Below are 23228 nucleotides of genomic sequence, written 5' to 3'. Positions count from 1 at the left end.
CAATATAAGATTTAAGTTTTAAAAAAAATATGGGAAAATGCATACCATTGTAAAATTTTGAAAAGAAATAAACCTTCAAAATAATGTTTTTATATTCAAATGCACAATAACTTAAATTCTACGATTTTTAAAAATAAGTATATTACTAAGATAGACTAAGGTGTTCCATGAATACTCTTTGACGAATTGTATAACAAATTCAAGATTTTTTAAGAAAATATCACAAAAGTCGGAGTTGAACTTATGATTGTGTTATCATTTTAATCCATGAAAATGAGTGAAAAAGAATAAAATACACTGTTGATGGAAAAAATGTCACTTAAAATTTGCAACCTTTTTTCACCCATAAGTACATCTATAAAAGGTACTTCCTTCCTTTCTTTTTTTAATCCTATTAGAGTTTAACTTCTATTTTAACTAAAAAAAATTATAATAAAGCATGCTTATACTAAAAAAGAAGAAAGCAATTAGTAGTAGTCAGACACAGTAGCCAAATAAAATAATTTAATTTATTCTCGTAATGTAAGGCATTTTTTTAATAAAAATAATTAACTAAAATAATTCTGTTCTTAAATATTTTTTTGTCTAATATGATAAAAAAAAAGAAATTGAACTAAACATATTTTTATGTATATTCTCAAAAAATATTTTATTAATCTTTTAAATCCTTATACTACAAAACATGTTCAAGGTGGATATTACTATTTTTATTTGAATAAAGTTTTCATATTTCGATTACAGTTTTAAGCAATAAGTACTTAACTATAAAAACAAAAATTGTTCAAAATCTCGTTCAAAAAATATTATTTTTTACTTTTATTTAAATTTAAAGCATAAGTGCGGTTATCGTGCAATTAAATGTTATGAAAGTGATTATGAATACATTTAAAGTACAAGGGAAAAATTCTGTAATTTTATATCAAGGAACACATAATAAATTTTTTAATTTGAAAATGTGTAAGAAAAAAAAACAAACTGGATAGCACTTAAAGCAATATATTATTAGCAATTTAAAAAAAGATCACACAACAAACAAAAACTTGAGAAGAAAAAAAAACTGCCTTAACTTTTTGTCATAAACAGCAAAGGTACCTGAGCAATATGTTCTGTGTTTGCACTTAAAACTTTTTTAACTCTTCCAGCTTCCTTGAAAAGTTTTGCCATAGCTCTCTTATTTTGAAATACATCTGTCTGGGTTTTTTTTTGCTTGTTGAACTCTTTTGCTAAATAATCTCTCAATCGTAATTGCATTTCAAGACCCCCAAGAGTTTGATCAAATCTAAAACAAAAAAATCTATATTACTAATCTAAAACCACAAAGTATAATATCAAAATGAGAACTGCAAAATATTAAATCTCTACATTTTTATTTAAGTAATTTATTGAAGCTACCGTAATAGGATATCAATTTAGCAAATTCATCATAACCGGATAGCAAGTACACTTAACTATTTGTAACTAGAGATAGTGCATTTTTAAAATCAAAAATACAGTGAATTTTGAATGGACTAGTTCATTCCATTTGTAGGATCTGATACCAAAATCTATGAATTAAAGCACATTGGTGCAATTTACATGGTAAAAACAAGATATTAACATTTTTGAATAGCAAATTGGAAGAACATGGCAAGGATTTTTTATTTTTTGCATGTTTGCAAATTTATCTTAAGACATAAAAAAGTCCTATAAAATTTTAAAAAAATTTTTCTTTATCAATAAAAAATGAAATAATTTTTTAGCTTAGGATTTGTGATTGTTCAATAGGAGTTTCAGTGCATCGTAATCCAAGAAAAAATCATAAATTAGATATCGTAATGGCATGAAATAAACCAACGAAAAGCTATAATAAACTTTTGGAAAATCAATGAAAAGCATAGTGAAGGTATGACAGATTTTTTAAAAAGTAAAAAACTCACCCGACACCTTTGACTGTTAACTGTGGACTAACTTCTCCAGTTTCTTTTGATTTAACTAGCTGATAGGTTGCTACGGTAGCCACTGTGTTTCCAGCTCCCATATCATAGAACATTATATTAGTGGGTGTCTCATTGAAGTCTCGTCTTCTAAACACACCATAATTCAAGGCAACTAAAACAACATTTATATAAAGACAACTTAAACAAAGTGCACATTTTATTTGAAAAATGTAACAATTTATAAACAACCTATTAAATAGACAAACATAAGATTATAAAAATTTAATCTTCGTAGCTGGAAAAGAAGTTCAACTGGTACTTAAACATAACAAGTCCCCCTTGTTCCTGAGTCAAGAAGAAACTCCCTGCCCCTTACACAGAAGCGAAAAATAATTTCGTTTATTTTTGTTATGTTGAGCAAGACAAGGCAAATATTTATGTTTTCGCTTTAACCATCCAAGCATTAAGTCATTAGGTAAAATTGAACAAAAATTTCCTTGCTCCCTCTCCCATTGAGTAACCGGTTTTTCGATGCAGGAAAGCTTACAGCTGAAAGTTCGGAAAAAATATTGAGTCTTAGAGGGTTAGTTAGAATCAGTTAGCAATTTACATTGCTACGACAAAAATAAAATCATACTTAGTTTTTTACGACATTAATTCTTACATGATCTCAAATAACACAACAAATTATGTTCTAAATAAATCCATTTTTATTTTAATCTAATAAGAAATTATAGTCTAAAAAGATAAATCATTTTTAATCAATTGAATGGAACAAACACAAATCCATTCAAAATATAAAAGCTGTTTATCTTCACATAAGAAGTAAATATAAAAAAAATTTAAATCATTAAAAAACAAAAACCTAAACAAGAATATCATGCAAGTACACTTTTTGATGCATTACTTTGTGACTCATACTACCAGATATACATTTTTCTTAAAACTATTATGTTTACAAAATGAGTTTTGTGATTTATAATTGTTGGGACCAGTTCTTAACGCTAAGTTAATTTATTACTGAGCAAGAATTTCTTTAAGTTGGCAGGAGATCACAATATCATTATATTAGTAAACCAGTTTATATAACAGTTTACAATAAATTTTTAATTAAAATAACAATAACATAAATTCATATGCATATTTTTCATTTACCTAAGCACTAATCTTGCTGTATACCTGTTAGTTTAAGCCTAGTTTTTACCTTAGTCCCTGTCTAATTACGTTAGGATCGTAGACAAATTTGTATACAATTACATTGTGAATGAAACAGACCAATGAAACAGATTTGAATCATTTAAACCACTATTTGTAGAGACTCACAGGTACTTTTATGCTTGATAGATGAAATTCTCTTTTAAAGTAAAGTCAACAAACAATTTTGCTATAAGAAATGTTTCTGTAAATAAAACTTCATTTGTAGTAAAATTGATATAAATTACATACTCAGAAAATGAGAATCTAGTTGGGTACAATTCAGGCAGACAGGTCAAACCGGATGCTAATACTCAGGCTATTTGGTACAAAAGGAATGTTCAAAAATCAGCAACGAATGAATGTGTTAAACTCTAAAAGTTTAAGTCATTCTGAAACTCCCGTGTTTTTAATAAACAGTTCTAAACAATCATGCAGTCATAACCAAAATGAGCAGTGCTTAATTGAAACTTTTGTTTTAATTTCCTTAATTTACAGTAAAATAAAATTATTAGAGGTGCAAGCTCAGGAAAAGTAAAATACTGGAGAATGAGTTTTTCCATCACTAACAAAAACTTTTCCAGCACTCTAAAAGAACAAAATTACCTGCTGTATTGCTGTTGATAAGCTGTAAGACATTTATGCCAGAGAGTTTGGCAGCTTGAAGCATGGCCCTTCTTTCAGCTTGACTAAAGAATGGTGGAACTGTTATCACAGCATCTTTGATAGGTTGACCTGAAAATGAAAAATTTATTCCTAAGAATTCATCAGAGAGAAGAAAAAAAAGAACAATAAATGCATACTAATATCACATTATAATGTTTCTATAGAAAATCTGTAATTTCAAATTATCTGCTCATAATAAGAAAACAGAAAAAAAAACATACACTTATGAAAAGTGATAATTATTAGATGACAGTTGTAATTAAAATTACAGAAAATTGACAAATGAATAGCAAATTTTAAAACAAACTTTCAGTAACTAAAAACAAATAAAAAGGTTAAAACATTCTGTCAAATATAACTTATTTAAATAACTACTTCGAAGAAAGGAAAGAAAAAAATTTTCCAATAAAAAAATAATCAAAACAGTTTGATAATTTTTTTCCTTACCAAATGTAATTTATTATATACAGTAGAGCGCCGATTATCCGAACCGTGTCTGAATTCCTTTTTTTTTTTTTTTTTTTTAAGTTTAGAATACTTTTTAACCTATCAACAATTTTTATAAATTGTGAAGAATAAATAATACCCCCTACATCTGAAGACCATGAAATTTACAACCTTTTTAGCAGTTTTCTTATAGTAGCCATACATACATGTATTGTGATACAGTTAAACCTACATAGCCCTTTACAACTGAAAATTATCTTCCAAGAATGCAAGCTTCATTTTGATAGTCTACAATGGTTGGAATGCAGAAGGAGTTTATGAACTGATAAGTTCTGAAGTTCTATAATTGGCGAATGAGTAGTTGTAACTTATGGTTAATAATTAGTGATTACAGTGCTTAGAATCTTAAATCTTGGAATAAAATTCTTAACAGAAAAACAAACTGAAGTTTTTGAACCAGTAGATCTTTCGGATGAAAATGATGAAATTGTTGCTGAAATTTTGAATGAAAATCGGAACTCTACAGACGAAGTGAAAGAAGTAGGTGATCAAGTTCAAGATAGTGGATCTTCTCATATAGAAGCATGCAATCCATTACATTTCGTAATGAATTGGCTAGAACGTCAAAATGATGTTGATCTAGTTCAGTTGATTTATTTAAACAGAATAAGGGATAAATGGCTGTTAAAAAATGATAAGGGATAAATGGATGCTAAAAAAAACGCATCTTCTTTGAAACGAGATCTTTGCTGGATTTCTTTTTCTATGGAATGCATCAGTAATTGACAAAAAAATTATATAAAACTGAAAAATGATAAAAATAATTCAAAATCAAAAAAAAAGTATTAAAAAAATTTAATTAAAAGTACTTAAAAATTAAAAAAAGAAGAAAAAAATTTAAACACGCCAGCCAGAGCTATTTTAGATAGTACTGCCAGTTCTAAGTGTACAAAAGGTGCGAAGGGAAGTTAATGCATAAATAATCATTTACACTAGATTTTAAACAACTTTCCAATTATCCGAACTTTTCATTATCCGAACTATGTTCGGATAATCGGCGCTCTACTATTGAAAACAGTTATAGTAAAACAGGATAAAGTGACTACAAAATAGAAATAGAGATTTATATTTTTAGAAAGTACTCAAATTATTCTTAAATTGGCCGTTGCAGTAAGATACAGCTTTTATCTATCTTACTGCATTTGCCAACGTTACTAATCTAACCCCAGATATCAGGGCAGATATACTGAGTATCTGGCCTACCACAGTTTATTTTGACAGTATTTTAAAATTTATAACATGACAGCAAAATAATTATCAGAAGAAATACAATAACTGATATTGATAATGAGATAGAAAAGTTTGATAAATAATTTAATTCCACTAATAAATAGCATACTTGTCTGAAAAGTTACAATAGAAGTTACCTTACAAACCATGCGATGCACCAATAACTGGCTAATTCCGAAACAAAACTCTGCATGCATTTAAAAATCACTTATCAGTTGTTGGTATAAGTAAATCAGTGCGTAAATAGGTCAAATCAGGAAGATCATAATGCTTTAGATAATTCTCAAAATGTCAGAACTATGAAAAATGAGCTATTTTTCTATAATTAGGAAAGTTAGGAAGATTCCCTTCCCTTCAAAATAACACTGTCTACATCATGGCTGTTGGAATTAAGAGAAAAAATAAGTATTTTAGGCTCCCGAGATTAAAGCATAAAAAATTAGTGCTGCTTTATGCAAGGTAAACGTTTGATTTTGGACATATTTACAGCTAATTCGAAGATAATATACAAAACAGTTGCCAAATAGAAAACATTTTATTGTTATGACTTTTACTATTTAAATAGAAGAATTGGTTCAGAAATTTTAAAAGTATTATCAGAATATTAAGCACCAAAGAGAAAAACAAACACTTGAACAATAGAATAGGAGTGTCATGATAACTAAAAAAGATTAGAAATTATTAATTAATGGAGTAAAGCAAAAGTTTCTTACCAGCTGCTTTTTGTGCAATGTCTTGGGCCTGTTTTAACACCATGGCAATGAGTTCTTCAACTGAAAATTCCATACCATCAGGATGAACAAATATGACTGATTTTCTGTCTTCTGATGCTTTTATATCGTAATATGGAAATCTTGTTTTGTATAATTCCACAAGCGGATTATCTACTGTCTTTCCAATCACTTCCATTAAGTACATGAATGCTTTATCGGGGAATCTAACACCCTGAAAAGGAAAACAGAATTATCAGTCATACTAATAATTCCCAATCAATGGGAATTTAAAAGAAATCTTAACTATTTGTAACTTTAATCGAGAAAAATGTTTCAGATTTTAGTGATTTGTGTGAAACGCTCTTTGAAAAAAGCGGTACTAATTAAAAAACTGATTAATCGAAAAATCAATAAAAGAATCGAAAGAAAATTTTTTTCTCAGTTGTGAAATATATCTTTAACAATGAGAATCAGTTTTCTATTTAACTAGTTATCTGCCTAACTGTACAAGAAAAAAGTGACAAAAAAAGAAAAATGAGCAAAAATGAAACAAATAAAAAATAAGGTTTTCAATTTTTAAAATACAAAGGTTTGAAAAAATAATTAATTGGCTTGTCCTAATATAACTTTTAAAAAAAAATCAACCTTATAAAACTTGTGGTTTAGGATAAAGTGATCTAGTTTCAATTCTTCAAATTTCGTTTTGCCATTTGAATTTCAGAACATAAGTCTTAAAACTTAACAAATGAGTAAAAATATTTCTAGTAATGTATAATAAAAAACACGATTTTAGATTATTCTTCATTAAATGTATTCAAATCCCCCCCCCCCCCAAAAAAACACTGTCGAAAAATATTTTTCACATACATTCGGCCAACGACTTGACCACCCAAACACTGGGAAAAACTGACAAATATTAGTTACATACTTATTTTCAATAATAAAATAAATTGACAGGTCACATCTTTTTGACCAAAGATATCGCCAAGGACCACCTAGAATAAGAGTTGGTGGTCCTGCCACAGTTTTCTTTATTCATTGACAATTCAAGTGTTTCCCCTGTAGTAGTAATAACATCAAATGACATAACTGTTTAAATCATTTAACTGGAGACTTTTGCTATTGATAGTTTGAAATATGCTTGTTTGAGATATGCATAGAAATATGCTTGTTTAAAAAGTTAAAAACTGTTTAACACTTCTTTTGGAATGATACTCTAGGAATTGGGAAAAAATAAAGCAAAATTTTGGTTGCTAAATTGGAATGAACAGTCCAGTTTGGACAGTCTAATGGTTGTTAATATAATATTGTGTCTATGGAACAGTAAACTGGACTTCGCGCATTGGTCTTTGTAATGGAAGGATCGCAATAATGGGGTTTGCACCAACGAAGTAAAGTGTGCATATACATGTGCGTGTGTGCAGATAAAAAAAAATTGTCACTTATTAGCTTTAGAGGGATGAGAGTAGTCAGAAAGTAAAAAAGAGGAAATCCAATAATGAATATATATATACACAGAAAAATTTGACAAAAAAAGTGCGGTTATTAAACTTGTAAGCCATGTGATTATAAATCCTGATGATTAATTTAAAAATTGTATGAATATATGAATATGAATCACATGCATGATTTTAAATTGAGAGAATATGAATCCCGACATGAGGCTTTTAAATCAAGTGAATATGAAACTCTATATCGAATTTTAAAAATTGCGAAAATACAAATCATGATAATAATTTTTAGATCACGTAAATACGAATCACGCTGCAAATTTTAAAATCGCGCGAATACAAATCACAATGTCCAATTTTTAAATAAATACGAAAATCAATGTTTGATATTACAACTGCAAAAACGAATCACGACATTGGATTTTAAGCTCGCGTGAATACGAATCGCTACACTGGGTTTAAAAATATTATTCATTATATAATTATTTCAACAACTGAATTTTCCAAAAAAGTGGGATATTTATTTTTTTTAAAAAAACACGAAACTTTTAGAAAATCTGAGTTTTTGATTAAAAGGCTGAAATTTGAGAGGCAAAAGCGAAAAAATCTCATCCATGTATAAAGGTCAACCAGTTTTATTCCAAGGAAATGATTTAAACTTCAGAGGAAGGAAATGAGTAGTTCAATACTTTCGCTCTGCAGAAAATTAAAATCCTCATAAAATATTTTAACTTGTTCAAAAAAAATTTTTTTGGCGGAAATTAGAGGGGAAAATAGAAAAAAAAAAAAAAAAAAAAAAACGGAAATCAGCGAATCCGCGGAAAAATCACATTCCTGGCTTTAGAAAATATCCCCAGATTTTGACATTTATATGACAACTAATATGAAAACTTTGGTTTTAATTCTTAGTCAAATTACTGCAAATTCAGCTGCTAATTGTATTTTTATTTTTTTGCTAGTCATTAAACATTTACTTTTCCAGTAAATATTTAAAAAAAGGAATCAATATTTTGAAATGAGACTAAATTTCGACAAAAAAGAACCCAGAAGCTCAGAAGTACTAAGTCGCAAGGACCTGAACTTTCTGAAATCTAGCTGCATCACTGAAATCCTTCTGTCGTTATCAATTGCGTCGTTATCAACATAGGTTCTTTATTCTCAAAAAAATTTATCTTAGTATAAACCAGACTAATGGAATAAGTAAATGAAAAAACAGCATCAAAGACATGAGATTATAAATATTATTGAAAACAATTTTTATGCCCTTCTCTGTTTATTAGAATAACAATAATTTTTAGATATACATCTTCTACTTTTTGCTAGAAAAGAAAACACTCTAACTGAATTTTCAACTTTGAAAAATCCACAAAAAATATATTAAACAAATAAAAAATTCATTGAAGCTATCTCATATAAAATTGTTTTGAAGATTTTTAGACATTATTTCTTCAGAAAAAAAATAATAATTTAATTTAAATCTAGGAACACTGGAAATAAAACAAGCAAAATTTAAAAACATAGTCACAAGAAAAAACTACAAAAAACAAAATAGTTAACTTTACAGCCAACAATAAAAATATAAGACAATGATCAAATCTAAAAAACATTTGCTTCAAAAATGCAGAAAATAATGCAATGAGCACAAGTGAAATCATTAAACAATATATCATCAGTGGCAAGATGCAGACATAAAGGAAGTGTAGGTCATTCTATGTCTCGTTACTGATGATACTTACTCAGTTGTTTGCCAATTAAAAGTTATTGACAAAGCTGTAGAAGTTCGAATTTTCTTCTTCTTTTACATTGCTTTCTACAAGTTATCTTAGCATGAAGTCAGGGTTAATGATTTGTAATAATATAAATAAAATATTATTCTATGTAAATGTTAGCTTGTTTTTTTTAATATATAGGATTTTATTTTAAAAGTTACCTCAAGAACTGTGTTAATAATTAGTTAAATTTTATAAATATAATCATAATATATTAAAAGCAAATTAATTGAATCTAGTTAAGTTCTAAAAGTAACAGAAAGTCTTAATTGTAAAAATAAATTTGCAGATAAAAAATAGATGCAAAAACAAAAATTCTTCCAAAACAAAAGAAGTTATTTTAACTTGTTTGTACATAAATGGAATATTTCCAAACTTTTAAAAAAAAATGACTAATTTATCAAACCTATTTATACAATAATAGACTAATTTCCATTTTACCAACTTTATCTAAAAACTTTGAGAAACTAATATAGAAGAATTTATTTTCTTACTTGAATCACCTAGATTGCTCATGCCTAAAAACCAATACGGATTTCTTAATAAGCTAAATAATGGAAGTATTATAGAGTTTAAGAATTTCATTTATATCATAAAAATTTTATTAAGTTGATTACTAAATATGTATTATTTTACAAATTAATTTTCTTGGTATACAAGGTAAATTTTAAGACTCTTAAATTCCATTTATCTAACTTCAGACAATTTGTGAAAGTCTATAATACTTTTAGTTATAGTCATAAAGTAAAGAACATTTCAGGGTTCAATTTTAGGACCACTGTCAATTCTTATTTTTAAAACCAATTTATGTATTTTAAAATTAAATACTAAAATTATAACTCTTGTAGATGACACAACACTATTATATTCATCAAACAAATTACAAAAATCTTAAAAGCGAAATTGATGAAGATCTTTACAAAATCAGAGATAAGTTTATTGATAGTTCTTTGAACTTAAATATTGACAAAACTAAATTTATGGTATACCAACTAACTGATAGTGATGAAATAGACCTTAATATAACTTATCGAAGTCTTCGCATAAAAGGATTATGCTGCAAAAGTGAGAAATTAAAATCTGTGACTCAAAATAAAAATAAACATACTTGAGAGTACAAATTTATCGACTTTGAATGGAAAACTCTTATAAATTACATAAGAAAATTAAAATTACTTACATTTATTAGGGTTTATCAGTTCGGATTCTGGATTATATAATTGACACTAGTGGGCTGCGCCCACTAGTGTCAAGTTTAAGTTTAAGTAGTGTTTAGTTTAATAAGATTAGACTACATTTCTAAATAACTTTATCTTAAAATGTAGTGTGGAATTACATAATAATAATAAAACAAAACAATTCTCTTAGTTTTAAACTCTTGAATTAAAAACGTAACAATAGCAGTACAGGAAAATAGCCTTAAATTAGGGATACAAAAATATTTACAGAAAGACAATACTTGTGTGACTTTTATTAATTTTGTACTGATGACAACCAAAATAATATGGAAATGAATGAAGGAAAAACTGGATCCTACCACGTGATTTTATGGCCAATAAAACTGCATGGACAACAATGGAAAACTGCGACACCATCATTAGATTTTTATATATAGTAAGATAAATAAAAGGCATAATATTTACAACAAATTTATCAGATTTTCTACTAAACAAAAATGAACTAACAAACCCAAACAACTACAAATTACTCAACATGCAATGTATATGTTAATTTATTATTTTACAAACTATGCCTACATCTTTTCAAAAGTGCGTGCTTGAAACAAAAAAGACACAGCTAACATAATAAGACTTAACCAAATTTATTTCATACCCAAGCCTAAAAAGAATATTTTTCGTACTAATTTCCAGTATTTATTACCAAAATGCTTTAATTTACTACATGCTAAAATTCAAATAGCGTAAATAATTTTAAATAACTCTTTAAAAAAATTTCTCTACCTAAAGTTGAAGATATTTTCTTATGGTAATTCCATACAATCTATCGTTTTTATGCATATATTTAATTATAGTTATTATGTTTGAGATTTTATGACTCACAACTTTAACTTGCTTTAAACAGGACTATCCTGCTTACTACCATTCAAACTTTAAATTTTAGATTGGTATTTTGATTTTTTGAATTTCCATTCATGAATGTATTTTCTTTATAATAATATAATATGTAAATTCAATTCTGCAGTCACTGCCATGGACCTAGATGAAAAACAGGCTAAAGAAACAAATCACAAAATTATTCTCATAGACATATCTTTTCTTCTGTTAAATTTAAAAAATCCAGATTTGATAACTGAATATATTTTTACTGTTCTCAGTTTGCTTCTGATAAAATTTACAATATTTTTAAAACATCACTTCAAAAGTGCTGCAATTTATTTCACAATAAGTTAATGTAATTTTGCTAATTGGATTTATATCAACACAATAATATATTTATAAAATTTTAAAACTATGAAAATCTATAAGAAATTTCATTAAAATGCTTAAATTTTTTTTAATTTAATGACATTGAAAGGTACATTTGATTTTAAAAATGTACTTTTAAGTTAATTGAAATCAATCCTGCATAAAGGTGGCTTTCTTCATTCATTTTTATCATTCATAATAATTGACTTACAATAGTGAGTGCAGGATCTCCAAATACTCTTTCGCCATCACGAAAAGATACAATGACTGGTGTCTTCCTTTGAGATTCCCTGTAAATGGTATGACATTAGTTTCATACAAAAACAAAATTGTCAAGCACGCAGAATAAAAAAACAGAAAAAATATACCTATTCAATGCAATCTCCATAGGTACACCAGGCTAAAATAAATTAAACAAAACTAATTAAAATTATTTTCATAATACAATCATTTTACACTGAATATCAAAATGATGGCTGTGGACAAAAGTAACCAAAATGATAGAAAAATAGGTATTTAATTAAATCTTAATCCATCAATTGGTGATAGAAAGATTCATGCAGACGAAGAGTCCTTTAACAATTCATATATTTCAAAGCTGTAATGTATACATTAAATGTATTTCGCTTCACCAAATATTTCTAAATAAAGTTTATAGAGTCAATATATTAAAGTAAATTTAGCCACAATGAATTTTTTCAAAAAAAAATACATGAATATACTGATATGAATTTTTTAAAAAAAATACAATTTAACAAAGTTTGCAAAAAACAGCTATTAAAAGAAAAAGACCTATCGATGTTACTGAGAAAAAAGCGATTACTAAGTTATTGGAGCATATCAGCAATTGGAGTATATTTTTGCTGACTGCTAGCTGAAAATTTAAATTTTCAGGTATACTTGATGCGAAGAGCTTGAAGGGAATCAAATACTTTGTGAGATTGAAATATTTTAACTGAATATTTAGAACATCCATTTACTTTAAAAAACATTTACTTCAAATATCAATTTCTTTGCACTCTTAATATTTCTGATTATTCCCAAACACTACTACTTTTCCCTAAACTGCTTCCTGAGCAGATATTTTTACGCTTACCTATATCTTTCCTTCTTCAAGAATCGATAGCACATATTTTTTAAAAACTGGTAATCTTTTTCACATAAGGGCTTCAAGAAATGATTCATAAAATTGTTCAAGAAAAGTTGAGAATTAAAATTTAAAAAAAAAAAAAAACACTAAATTCTTCAAATCAGTGTAAAAAGAAATTGGATCAAATCAAATTATTGCAAATTTTCAATTAGCAACATAGCAAAAACGGATTTTTTTTTATACCAAAAAACTTAGGTTATCTAAGTTCAAGACAGAGGTTTAACAGTATAATAATTTACTGAAATAGCTTAGAAATATAGCAACAACCAATTCAAATGTAACAAGAATGAAGACACTTACTGATACAATAGCAACTTTCATCCATTCACTACCAATATCTACAGACATCACAGCTAATCCATGTACTGCAAGTATTGAACATCGTTAATATAAGTAGGCATGGCGCAAAACAGATCTTTACTCATATTACAGTGAAAAAAATTAGTTATTAGAACTGTTTTAAAAAGCATTCATTTTAGCTGAATATCATGTGCTTGAGAAATAATTTATTTTCTATAAACACATATTTTTTTTTAAAAATTGCAATTTTTTAAAATAAACTCGCTCATTTAATAGATAAGTGCGATAAGATAAATGCACTAATAAGTGAATTATACAAGTAATGTAACAGGAAAAGTGATTTAACTTTCATTTATTTATTTATTTTTTCATTTTTGCCACATCCATTCTTGAATGGTTTTTCTAATAAGCGTTCTTCTTTTCTTATTTCTAAATATCATTTTACAAAATAATAAATCTTAAAATAAAATGAATTTTTTAAAAAATTGAATATGATGTGAAATTTATAAGTTGGAAGATCATTCTTTTTATCCGTCTTCGTACACCCTTTATGGGTGGGGGGGAGGTATGAATATCTAATGCTTTACTGGTATCTAAGTATTTATAAAATGACAATTATAAAAATTACTTATTCATGTAGGAAAATATATATATATACATTTCAAGGAAAGCCACTTAATTTTTACTGCATCCACTTTAATTAATTTTTAATATTTTTCCCTTTTGGTAGTTAGGTTGCTATTTCCTTTAGTGTTTTTCGCAAGGTGAGTTTTATTTCAGGTTAATGGTTTTAGGTTTTCTCCTGCTGTTTTGATCCTAATTCTTTTATGAGATAATAACTTATTCTATTTCATCTTAAAATATTTTCTGCAAATATTCTTCTAGTTGTGACATTAGCAGCTTGGTGCTGTCGCAACTTGGAATTTTAAAGTGTATACTTTTTCCTTTCCATTTTCATTATTATTTGTAACTCAAATTGCATATTATACACACATATGTATATAGATATATAATTAATCCTGCCTAATATTAGGGATGTTATGAATATTTAGCCCTTTTGCCGAATATTCGGTTGGCCAAACATTCGGCAAAGTATTTTTTGGAGAGAAATTTGAATAGACTGTAAAATCATATTTTTTACTATACATTATTAGAAATAGTTTTTACACAAATTTGTTAAGTTCTAAAACTAGTTAATTTATGATCTGAAAGCCAAATGGACCAGCCAAATCTGAAGAATGGAAACTAGGTTACTTTATACTGAACCATGAGTTTCACAGTGCTGATTTCCTTAAAACTATATTAAGGCAAGTCATTTTTTCAACACTTTATATCTTAAAAATTGAGAACTTTCGTTTTATTACTTGTTTTATATTTTGCTTGTTTTTCCGTATTAACTATAATGCAGCATTTTGATAGAGCATTTCTAACAGACTTAATTCTTTTATTATCACTTTTTTTCCTGTATGGTAGTACAAGTAACAGTTAACTTTGTAAACTTTAATTATCAAAGTCTTTTTTTCTGTATTTCTTTATTAACTTTCCCTTTACCAGGGCTTTTATTATTGCAGCATTTTTTAAAAAGTTAAATTAGCTAAAAAGTTAAATTGAGATTGTTAGAAATTTGATATATAAAAAGTTAGATTGTGATTTTTAATCTTTCATTTAAAATTGGTTTCTTCTAGTTTTTCTTCCTCAATTTTTCTTGCAGGAAACAGATAGTTTTTGAAAGAAAATTTAAAATTAAACAAGATGGATTTTTATACTTCTCTTTTGCCTTTGTATATAATCTTTTTATAGTTATGGCTGCATTTTTAAAAGCATTTCTATTTTTAAAAGCGTTCATTTTCTCTTTTAGCCTTTTATGGATAATTTTTTTCCAGAAAATATTTTTAGTATTGAAGTTTTGTTTTAAGGATTAGAATGATATTTAATTTAAATCATAAATATTTTTAATTATCTTAAACATTTTTATCAAAGTTTTTTCCCTTTAACTGAAATATTTCTAATTATCTTAAAAAATTTTAACAAAGTGTTTTTCCCATTACCACATACCAATAAACAGCTAAGTGTTGATTATTTTTCAATAATGACCAAACTTATATTTGTTAAAAAAAAATTTATTAATTAATTTTTTAAAAATAAATGTTGCCATTCAGCTGTTGAATATTCGGTATCCGACCAAGTCGCCATTTGCTACATTCTTGCTTAATATTCAATATACTCTGAAGATCAAATTTAGTTTACCAACTGAATATATAAAAAAATTGGCTAGTAAGCAAAATAAAATATTTATAATCCTACAACATTGAAATATTAAAGTAATTAGCACATTGGAAAGGAAAAATTAAAAAAAAATTTGATTAGACAATTAAAGAATGAAACACTTACCATTGTTGCTGAAGATATGAATGAAGGTAAAGAAAAAAATATAAGATAACTTCATTTTTGCCTAAAATAAAAAACATAGTCAATTAACAACTTCCCAGTTGAGAGAAAAACTATTCCATTGAATCCCAATTAAAATAATTGAAATTTGAATAAATATTTAAAACAGAAAGTAACAGTATTCGGTAGCCGAATTATGACAACTTAAAATAAAGATTCTGACACCCTCAATAATGTCTTCTAAATATTTTGCTTAGCTGAAAAACTGACAAAAACTCTATGGCAGAAGAGACTAACTCTATACATAAAGCAGAGTTCTCACTAAGAAATAAAAAAGGACAAGGTGCTTCCTCGCAAAATAAGGCAATTTGAATTTTAAAAAGGCACTGAATTAACATTGTAAAAATTTACCAAAAACATAATATTGTAATAACTAAATTTTATCCTCAACAATCAGTAAAATTTCTCTCTTATACTATTTTAAGCCTGTAATTTAAAAAGTAATTCTCACTTTTTATCAAAATAAGAGAAAAATTTGAGTTAATAAACAATAATTAAAAATCTGCTAAAACACAATCACTGAACAGATTTTTTTTCGAACATAAATAAAAGATTGATAAACTTAAAAGTTTTTCTATAATTAAAACAGAAAATAATAATAAAATGAACATTTAAAGATGTATTTTTTGAAAAGTATTTAAAAGACAGGTAATTTTAAATTACTTAGATTTAGTAATACTTATTTTGTTAGATTAAACAAAAAACTATTAGGTATTAAGTAAATGTAGTTATACATTAGTAAAGAGTACAAGCATTCTTGTCCATGTGTCAAATTTAAAAATTTTTTTTTTTTTTTAAATAAAACTTAGGTGATCATTATTTACCCCAGAAACAGAGTGATCGTAAATTACCCCGGTTGCCCCTGATAACATATTTTTAAAATAAATGTTAAAATGTAAGTACTAATATGAAATTAATAAAAATTACATTAAGTATAATTTTGAGAAGAAAAAAAATCCACTTTATAATACATTTTGAGTTTTGTTTTAAGCTATTCAACTATTAACTATGGGCAATCTTTTTTCGAAGTAATTTGTTGAATGCATGAAACTATATTTTAATTTTCAGAGTATTAAAATGGAAATATTTAGTTTTGTTGTTATACATAATTTCAGTTTTTTTTCTTTGTTAGTGTCACATAACTGTAAAAATTCCTAATCAGCAACTTATGGGGCTTTCAGCAGAACTATTATTATGCTAAAGTATATTTATGAAATGAATGGCATTTATTAATCAAGGAATTTTCTCACAACATATTTTTAATTGCATAAAAAGATAGCATTTAATATACGATATTAAATACTACATGCTATGTACTGTTTAAAATATTCTTAATACCTTGACCTAATACAAAGGCACTAATTGTTTCAATGTATAACAAAAACGACAAAATTACACATTTAATATATTTGCCAATTATTTATCTTGAGCAGTAAAGATGAAACTACTTTTAAATATAATAAAGCAGCTTGTCTATCTGCATTCAGTATATAAATTGTTAACTAACGATAGACACTGTTAACATCTGTTAAAGCATAAAAAGCATCATATAAATTTTACTAAATATAAGAAAAAATTACGGAAAATAGTAACAGAAAATATTGTAGATGGATAGAGTAAATAAATACAAGAAAAAACAAAAATAGGTGAAAAAATAAAGTCAAATTTATTTCAAGACAAGCTAATGTCAGTAACTAATTTATATGAAAAGTCAGCACCACTATTCAGTCTTAAAAAGTTCTTCAGGTGAAACGTGTCACACATGAATGAACAAAATTTCAAATCGTAACATTTTAAAACTTTTTTTTTTTATACAAGAAAAAAACATTTCGATTCTTCAAAGCTAATAAGCAAGCAGAAAATGAAATTCTGCAGCTTTGTAGAATATGTCAAACTGTTAAAATCTACATTTTAAATACAATAATAAAAGTTTTTGAAATACATAAAATAATGATTGAAAAATGCCAAAAACTTAATATTTACCAACAAAGCTGAATAAATTTCAGAGACGATTTAAATGATATTTACGAATATAACAACATACAGATTGTTCGCACGTTGCCGGTTAATGTGGCGACAAGGGATTGGGCAAGTTGATGTGTATTATTTCGAGTGGTTCTGCAAATACCGACAGATGGCGCGTCTGCTTGTACCTGTAAGAAACCATCACGAAGGATGCAGATAATGACACGTCACATTGACAAACTTTTGCTGTTGATCAGTCCTAAGCAGGGCTAAAGAGAATAGAAGGGCTAGTTCACTCCGCTCTTAGAGCTGAAGCTACGATTTCCCTCCTCATGACGTCACTGTGTCTACAGATCTCGGAGATCGCAAGCAAAGATATGATAACTTTGCATCTTTCTCTTGTAAAAATAAGTTAGACTTTTTCTGGTTATTAGCCTTCAAACTTTACGTAATTAACACATTATTTCCGTTCATAAACATAGTTCAAAAAATCTTTCTTGGTTATTATATTAAAAAAATACCATTTTAAACTTATAAAAAATGTTTTGCTAGTTGGTGAAAATGACACGATAAATACTTTATTTTAAAAAGTTCAGTTTTAACTTTAACTATTAAGAAAAATGAAGGCATATATCGACACTTTTTTTATCTACATATTCTTTTATAAAGATAAGTTAAGTTAAATTTAGAATCCCTGATTTTAAAATATGTCGTTAATAGCAATTTGTTCATACTTAATCATTAGGAAACATCAACCTTAAACGCTAATTTCTGAAACAAAATAATAATTTAGGTTCATAATGACATTAGAACTTTTACAATTGTTTTTAGACATTTAAATTTACGATGATATAATATATAGATATTTAAATTGAAGAGAATATAATTCTTAAAAAAAATCATAAATATTTAGAATAACTACATTAAAAAATATGTTATGAAAGTAGGAGAATTTCAACTATATACTATATATTTTATTTATACGTTTTACTTACATTTTAATTTTCTTTGACTTTATCTATTTTTTAATTCTTTTCACCTGCCTTTCTTTATGAAGTAGCGAGGCGGTTTCTATTTAGATAATGAATTTTTATAAAAGTTCTTTACGACAGAATAAACGTATTGCGGTTTTATATTAACTGTGTCATTTCGGAATCCATTCTTTACATAGTTGTTCATTTACTTTAGGGAACACGCGAAAAATTATACTTTTTCCTTTTGTTTTTATATCAGAATTTTTGCAAGTTGCAATCGCGCAAACTGGCATTTCGATAATAGTTTTAAATTCTTGTAAATTCACTGCGAAAACTGAGGAAAGTCATTATAGAAAATAACAAATGTCTTAGAATATCTCGCAAAAAGAAATGATCCAATATTAGTTAGAGCTAGTAAGGCCAAACGCTCCGTTCTTAAAGTAAAAGTGCGAGCTTTGCGCCAAAGTGACGTCACTAGAGTGACGTCGGAGGATCGGCGCGGCAAGAGATACTACAAAGGAGTGAACCAGCCCTTCTATTCTCTTTAGCCCTGGTCCTAAGGCATATTTTAGAGCTATCTAGTGACCATTGTAAAAGGCTAAATTTTATAATTAACTCAGCAAAAGGCCCCAAATCACTCATGCTAAGCTCAAAGAAAGTATCACGGGAATTTTCAAAAAAATATTTGCGACAATTAAATTAGAAAAATAGTCAGAAAACTGAAAATATCGTAGTGCATTCTAATACAAATAAGAACAGGATGAGAGGAAAAAAAACATGGAACCGGTTTTTTCCCTAGATGGCGTACTTGAGTGTCATGGTCACGAACATATAAGGTTGCCTAATTCAGTTTCTTGAAAAAGTGAGCTGAAAGCTGTAAATTGTTCCCTCAAAACTAATAAACTTTCATGTCCGGGTCATTTTTCAGTTGAAAACAAAACAGAAAGTTTGCGGAGTGGCCGTCGAAATTTGTTGTAGGTACTTATTCGAAGCCAAAAATTTGAAATATAAATAATGCAATTTATGAATTTTAAGTTGTAGTTTATTAAATACAAAGAATATTTGGAAAAATAGTTAAACGAGAATATTCTTCGTCTTTCTGTGAATAAAAACATTGTTAATTAAATCACCGATTTGTTGTATAAATTTAATTGCTAAGTATCCTTGTCGATTTCTCTATTGTTGTAAGTTATCGCTGTATATAAATATTTTTTTCCGTTTCTTTTGACCTCTGGAAATCAGACGAAACTATTTTTATAGTTTATGCTCATGAAATTGTGAAATACCAACATTAAAAGTTAATAAAGGGTGAGGTCTATTAACAAAACAATTAGACCTATACTTTATTTGAAAATTTATATTTGTAAACTTTATGTGAAGGGTTACTATATTTTTATAAACTCATTGTCTTGACTTAGCTGAATAAACTAAACTGCTACAAATAATGAACCATTTAATTTGTGCTAAAAAGAGCAAATTTTATATTCTGCCAATAACTTTAGATTGATTTTGAATTTGTTTCATCTACATTATTAACACTTTTAATTTCCTAACATCTTTGCAATGGAGATAAATGATGAATATAGTCTTGTTGGGGCTATTGAAAAACTACACATTTGTGACATATGCAACAAAGAGTTTACAGAAGAAGAGCTTTTAAATCAGCATAAATACCAGCATTTTAAAGTAAAACCTTTTTCTTGCAACCTATGTAAAAAAAGATTTTCACATAAAGGATATTTAAATAATCACATTCGTCACCATGAAAATGAAAATCCTTATATTTGTGATTTATGTGGGAAAAGTTTTTCACAGAAGTGTCACCTCACCTCCCATTGCCTTGGTCACACAGGAGAGAAACCTTATTCTTGTAGTATTTGCAATGCGAGCTTCACGAAAAGGGATTCTTTGATTATTCACAATCGTGTTCATACCAAAGAAAAACCTTATTCTTGTAGAATATGTAATAAGAGTTTTTCGCAAAGAGGTAATTTAAAAGCTCACAGTTATGTTCATACTTCAGAAAAACCTTACTCCTGTGATTTATGTAGCAAGAGTTTTTCACAAAAACAACATTTATTTCAACACAGTTTCCATCATTCTAAAATAAAACCGTATGCATGTAATTTTTGTAATAAGAGCTTTTCTATTAAAAGTAGTATAGCATCTCATAGATGTGTACATTTTCAGACTGAGGTTTCGAAAAGGTGTTCCAAAGAATGCTTGGGTTCTGTTGAAGGGTGACAGATTCTAAAATTTATAGTCAATTCTTAAGACTACTAATGTTCTGTACATAATATATAAAATGATGTTATAAAAGTTAAAGAATAGAAAAAGTTGAATAGTTAAAGAATAGAGAGAAAAGAAGTTTGTCCTTATAAGTGAAATAAAAATAAAATTGTATTTAAGTCATTCTTTTTCTTAAAAGTGTAATGGAAAAATAATTTTTAAGATCACACAATGTCTAGCAACCATTCAGTTTTAAAACTTCCAATATCTCTGATTTGTATCATGTAATAAGAGTGTCTGTTCCATAAAAAAAAATTTATATAACTTACCCATCACATAAAAAAAAAGGTTTTGTTTCTTTGTCAACTAATTGAAAATGTTATATTTTTATTAAAAGGTAAATGTATAAATTGGTAATTTTTTAATGTTTGAAATAAGGTATGAGATGCAATATCTTATATCTTTCCTATTTTTATTTTTTTTAAAAGTAATTATTCTACAATTATAGAAGTAATGATTAGATGTAGTCAAAATGTATGATAACAAGTGATCATAATTTTAAGTAATCTTGATTGCAATCAGTTTGATTTAAATCAGCTGATTAAAAAAATCTTTATTAATTTAAAAATCTACATTTCAAAATACATTTCAATTCAAAAATACATTTCAATGTGAAAAACCTTCAAATTTTTTATTGATTTTCACAGTCTTAAAATTTATTATAAATATGATTTAGCAAAATTGCTATAGTACCTACTGTATTATTATATTCTACCCTTTGATAAATTTTTACAGTTAAACCTTGATCAACCACTTCTGCATCTTTCATTTCCTGGAGGGTATTGGCATTTTTTTTTTGTTCCTGTCACAAATGCTATTCTTATAATGTTAATAATACTCCATGTAGTTATTTTTTAAACTAGCTGATCTCCACGACTATTGCAAGAATGCCAAACTGCTCCGCTTTCTTAAAAAGTTTTTATAAATTTGTAGTGAATTGAGTTGTAAAACTTGTAGAATTAGGATAATTATCCCTACTTTTTAAAAATGTCATCAAGAGATTGTTTTACATATGATATTTTGAATTCATGATATGTAATGGTGTAAAAATTACTTAAAAAGAAAAATACTAAACCAAAAATAACTTACATTACATTAACACTAGAAAATATTTTTTTACAAAGTTGGCATCTCTGCTATTGTTCAGAAATTCTACTGACATGTTCCAAAAGTATTGAAGCTAGTTTTTTTTAAGAAGAAAAATAGTAACTCCAGATGCTAATGATGAATATGAAAATTTCTTACAATAAGGAGAAAATGCCTCAAACATCACATTTGATGTTCATGCTGAATTACAAATTTTAACAAAAGTTTTACAATTATTTTTACACACAAGAAAATGTTCAAAAAGTCTGATGCGAGATCTGAACTCTAATCTGATGTGCGACAACAGAACCTTTATGATTTATTTATGTTTTTATTTAACTTTTTGGTTAATTATCATTCGTGTGAGTTTATTTTGCATCTCCAAATAAGTACTCAGGTTATGAAAAAAAAATTATGCTCTCAGAAACTAAATAGTACTAATTATTATATGGAGGTATTAAAGCCTGGTTAGTACAATAGTGAGATAGAAAATTATCTGTATTGTGTATCGTATATTTTTGATTAATGAATAATATGTGACATCTTATAATTTCACTAAAACTTGCAGATAGACAAATACTGTGTATTTTTACCTAAAATACCATTCACAAATAAAATAAAACTATTAGGGAAAATTTTTTTCGTAGATTTTGATTGCCTCCTTATGGAATTTTATTTATAGAACATTCAATCTTTGACCATAGCTGTTAAATGGGTAAGAAATAAAATTTTTTTTTATAATTAACTATTTATTTTTGACACAAATGACTTAATGCATTACACTATAGACTGTAATATTTTCTACTTACGAATGACATAAAATGAACTTAGATTTAAAACAATTTTTAATGTTTATTGTACTTTTGTATTTATAACTATGAATAATGATAGTTAGTTCAAAGATTTTGCAAAATAATTTTCAAATAATAAGTCAGTGCAGTCGAACCCCAACAAAACTGCATTATCAGGGGTGATTGTGAGCCCCAAGTCAAAATTCCGGAAAATTTCTAGAGTCAGGGATGAGATTAGCCAAAAGGCAAAAAAGCTGAATTTCCACGATCGTAAATTTTACGCAAGCGCAACCCTTTAATAATAAATTCCAGACAGTTTAAGGTAATAAATAATGTGTTGACATAAAATTGTG

At 27.0% G+C, this 23228-nt stretch overlaps 1 protein-coding gene across 2 annotated transcripts in view; it reads right to left on the bottom strand.

Moving 5' to 3' along the window:
• Window positions 1-17931, bottom strand: part of Grp170 (hypoxia up-regulated Grp170 co-chaperone protein) — a 40513-nt gene extending 22582 nt beyond the window's left edge. Inside the window, exons 1-9 of one of the 2 annotated variants that reach the window (XM_016057076.4) lie at window positions 17754-17931; window positions 15714-15774; window positions 13323-13387; window positions 12241-12272; window positions 12084-12162; window positions 6227-6458; window positions 3717-3845; window positions 1917-2088; window positions 1093-1279 (exon numbers count right to left, since the gene is read on the bottom strand). In XM_016057076.4, the coding sequence (XP_015912562.1) occupies window positions 1093-1279; window positions 1917-2088; window positions 3717-3845; window positions 6227-6458; window positions 12084-12162; window positions 12241-12272; window positions 13323-13387; window positions 15714-15768 (951 nt within the window). In that variant the 5' untranslated portion in view covers window positions 15769-15774; window positions 17754-17931. Of the gene's footprint in view, window positions 1-1092; window positions 1280-1916; window positions 2089-3716; window positions 3846-6226; window positions 6459-12083; window positions 12163-12240; window positions 12273-13322; window positions 13388-15713; window positions 15775-17488; window positions 17534-17753 lie in introns of those variants that run through there. The other variant, XM_043043880.3, reaches the window with a different exon arrangement.
• Between the last annotated feature and the right edge of the window lie 5297 nt (window positions 17932-23228).

Source organism: Parasteatoda tepidariorum, chromosome 2 (assembly GCF_982258835.1).
Source record: "Parasteatoda tepidariorum strain Cologne lab strain chromosome 2, Ptep-v5.0, whole genome shotgun sequence".
NCBI lineage: Eukaryota > Metazoa > Arthropoda > Arachnida > Araneae > Theridiidae > Parasteatoda > Parasteatoda tepidariorum.
The sequence above is the reverse complement of the archived record's forward strand: the minus strand, read 5'-3'. Positions and strand labels throughout refer to the sequence as shown.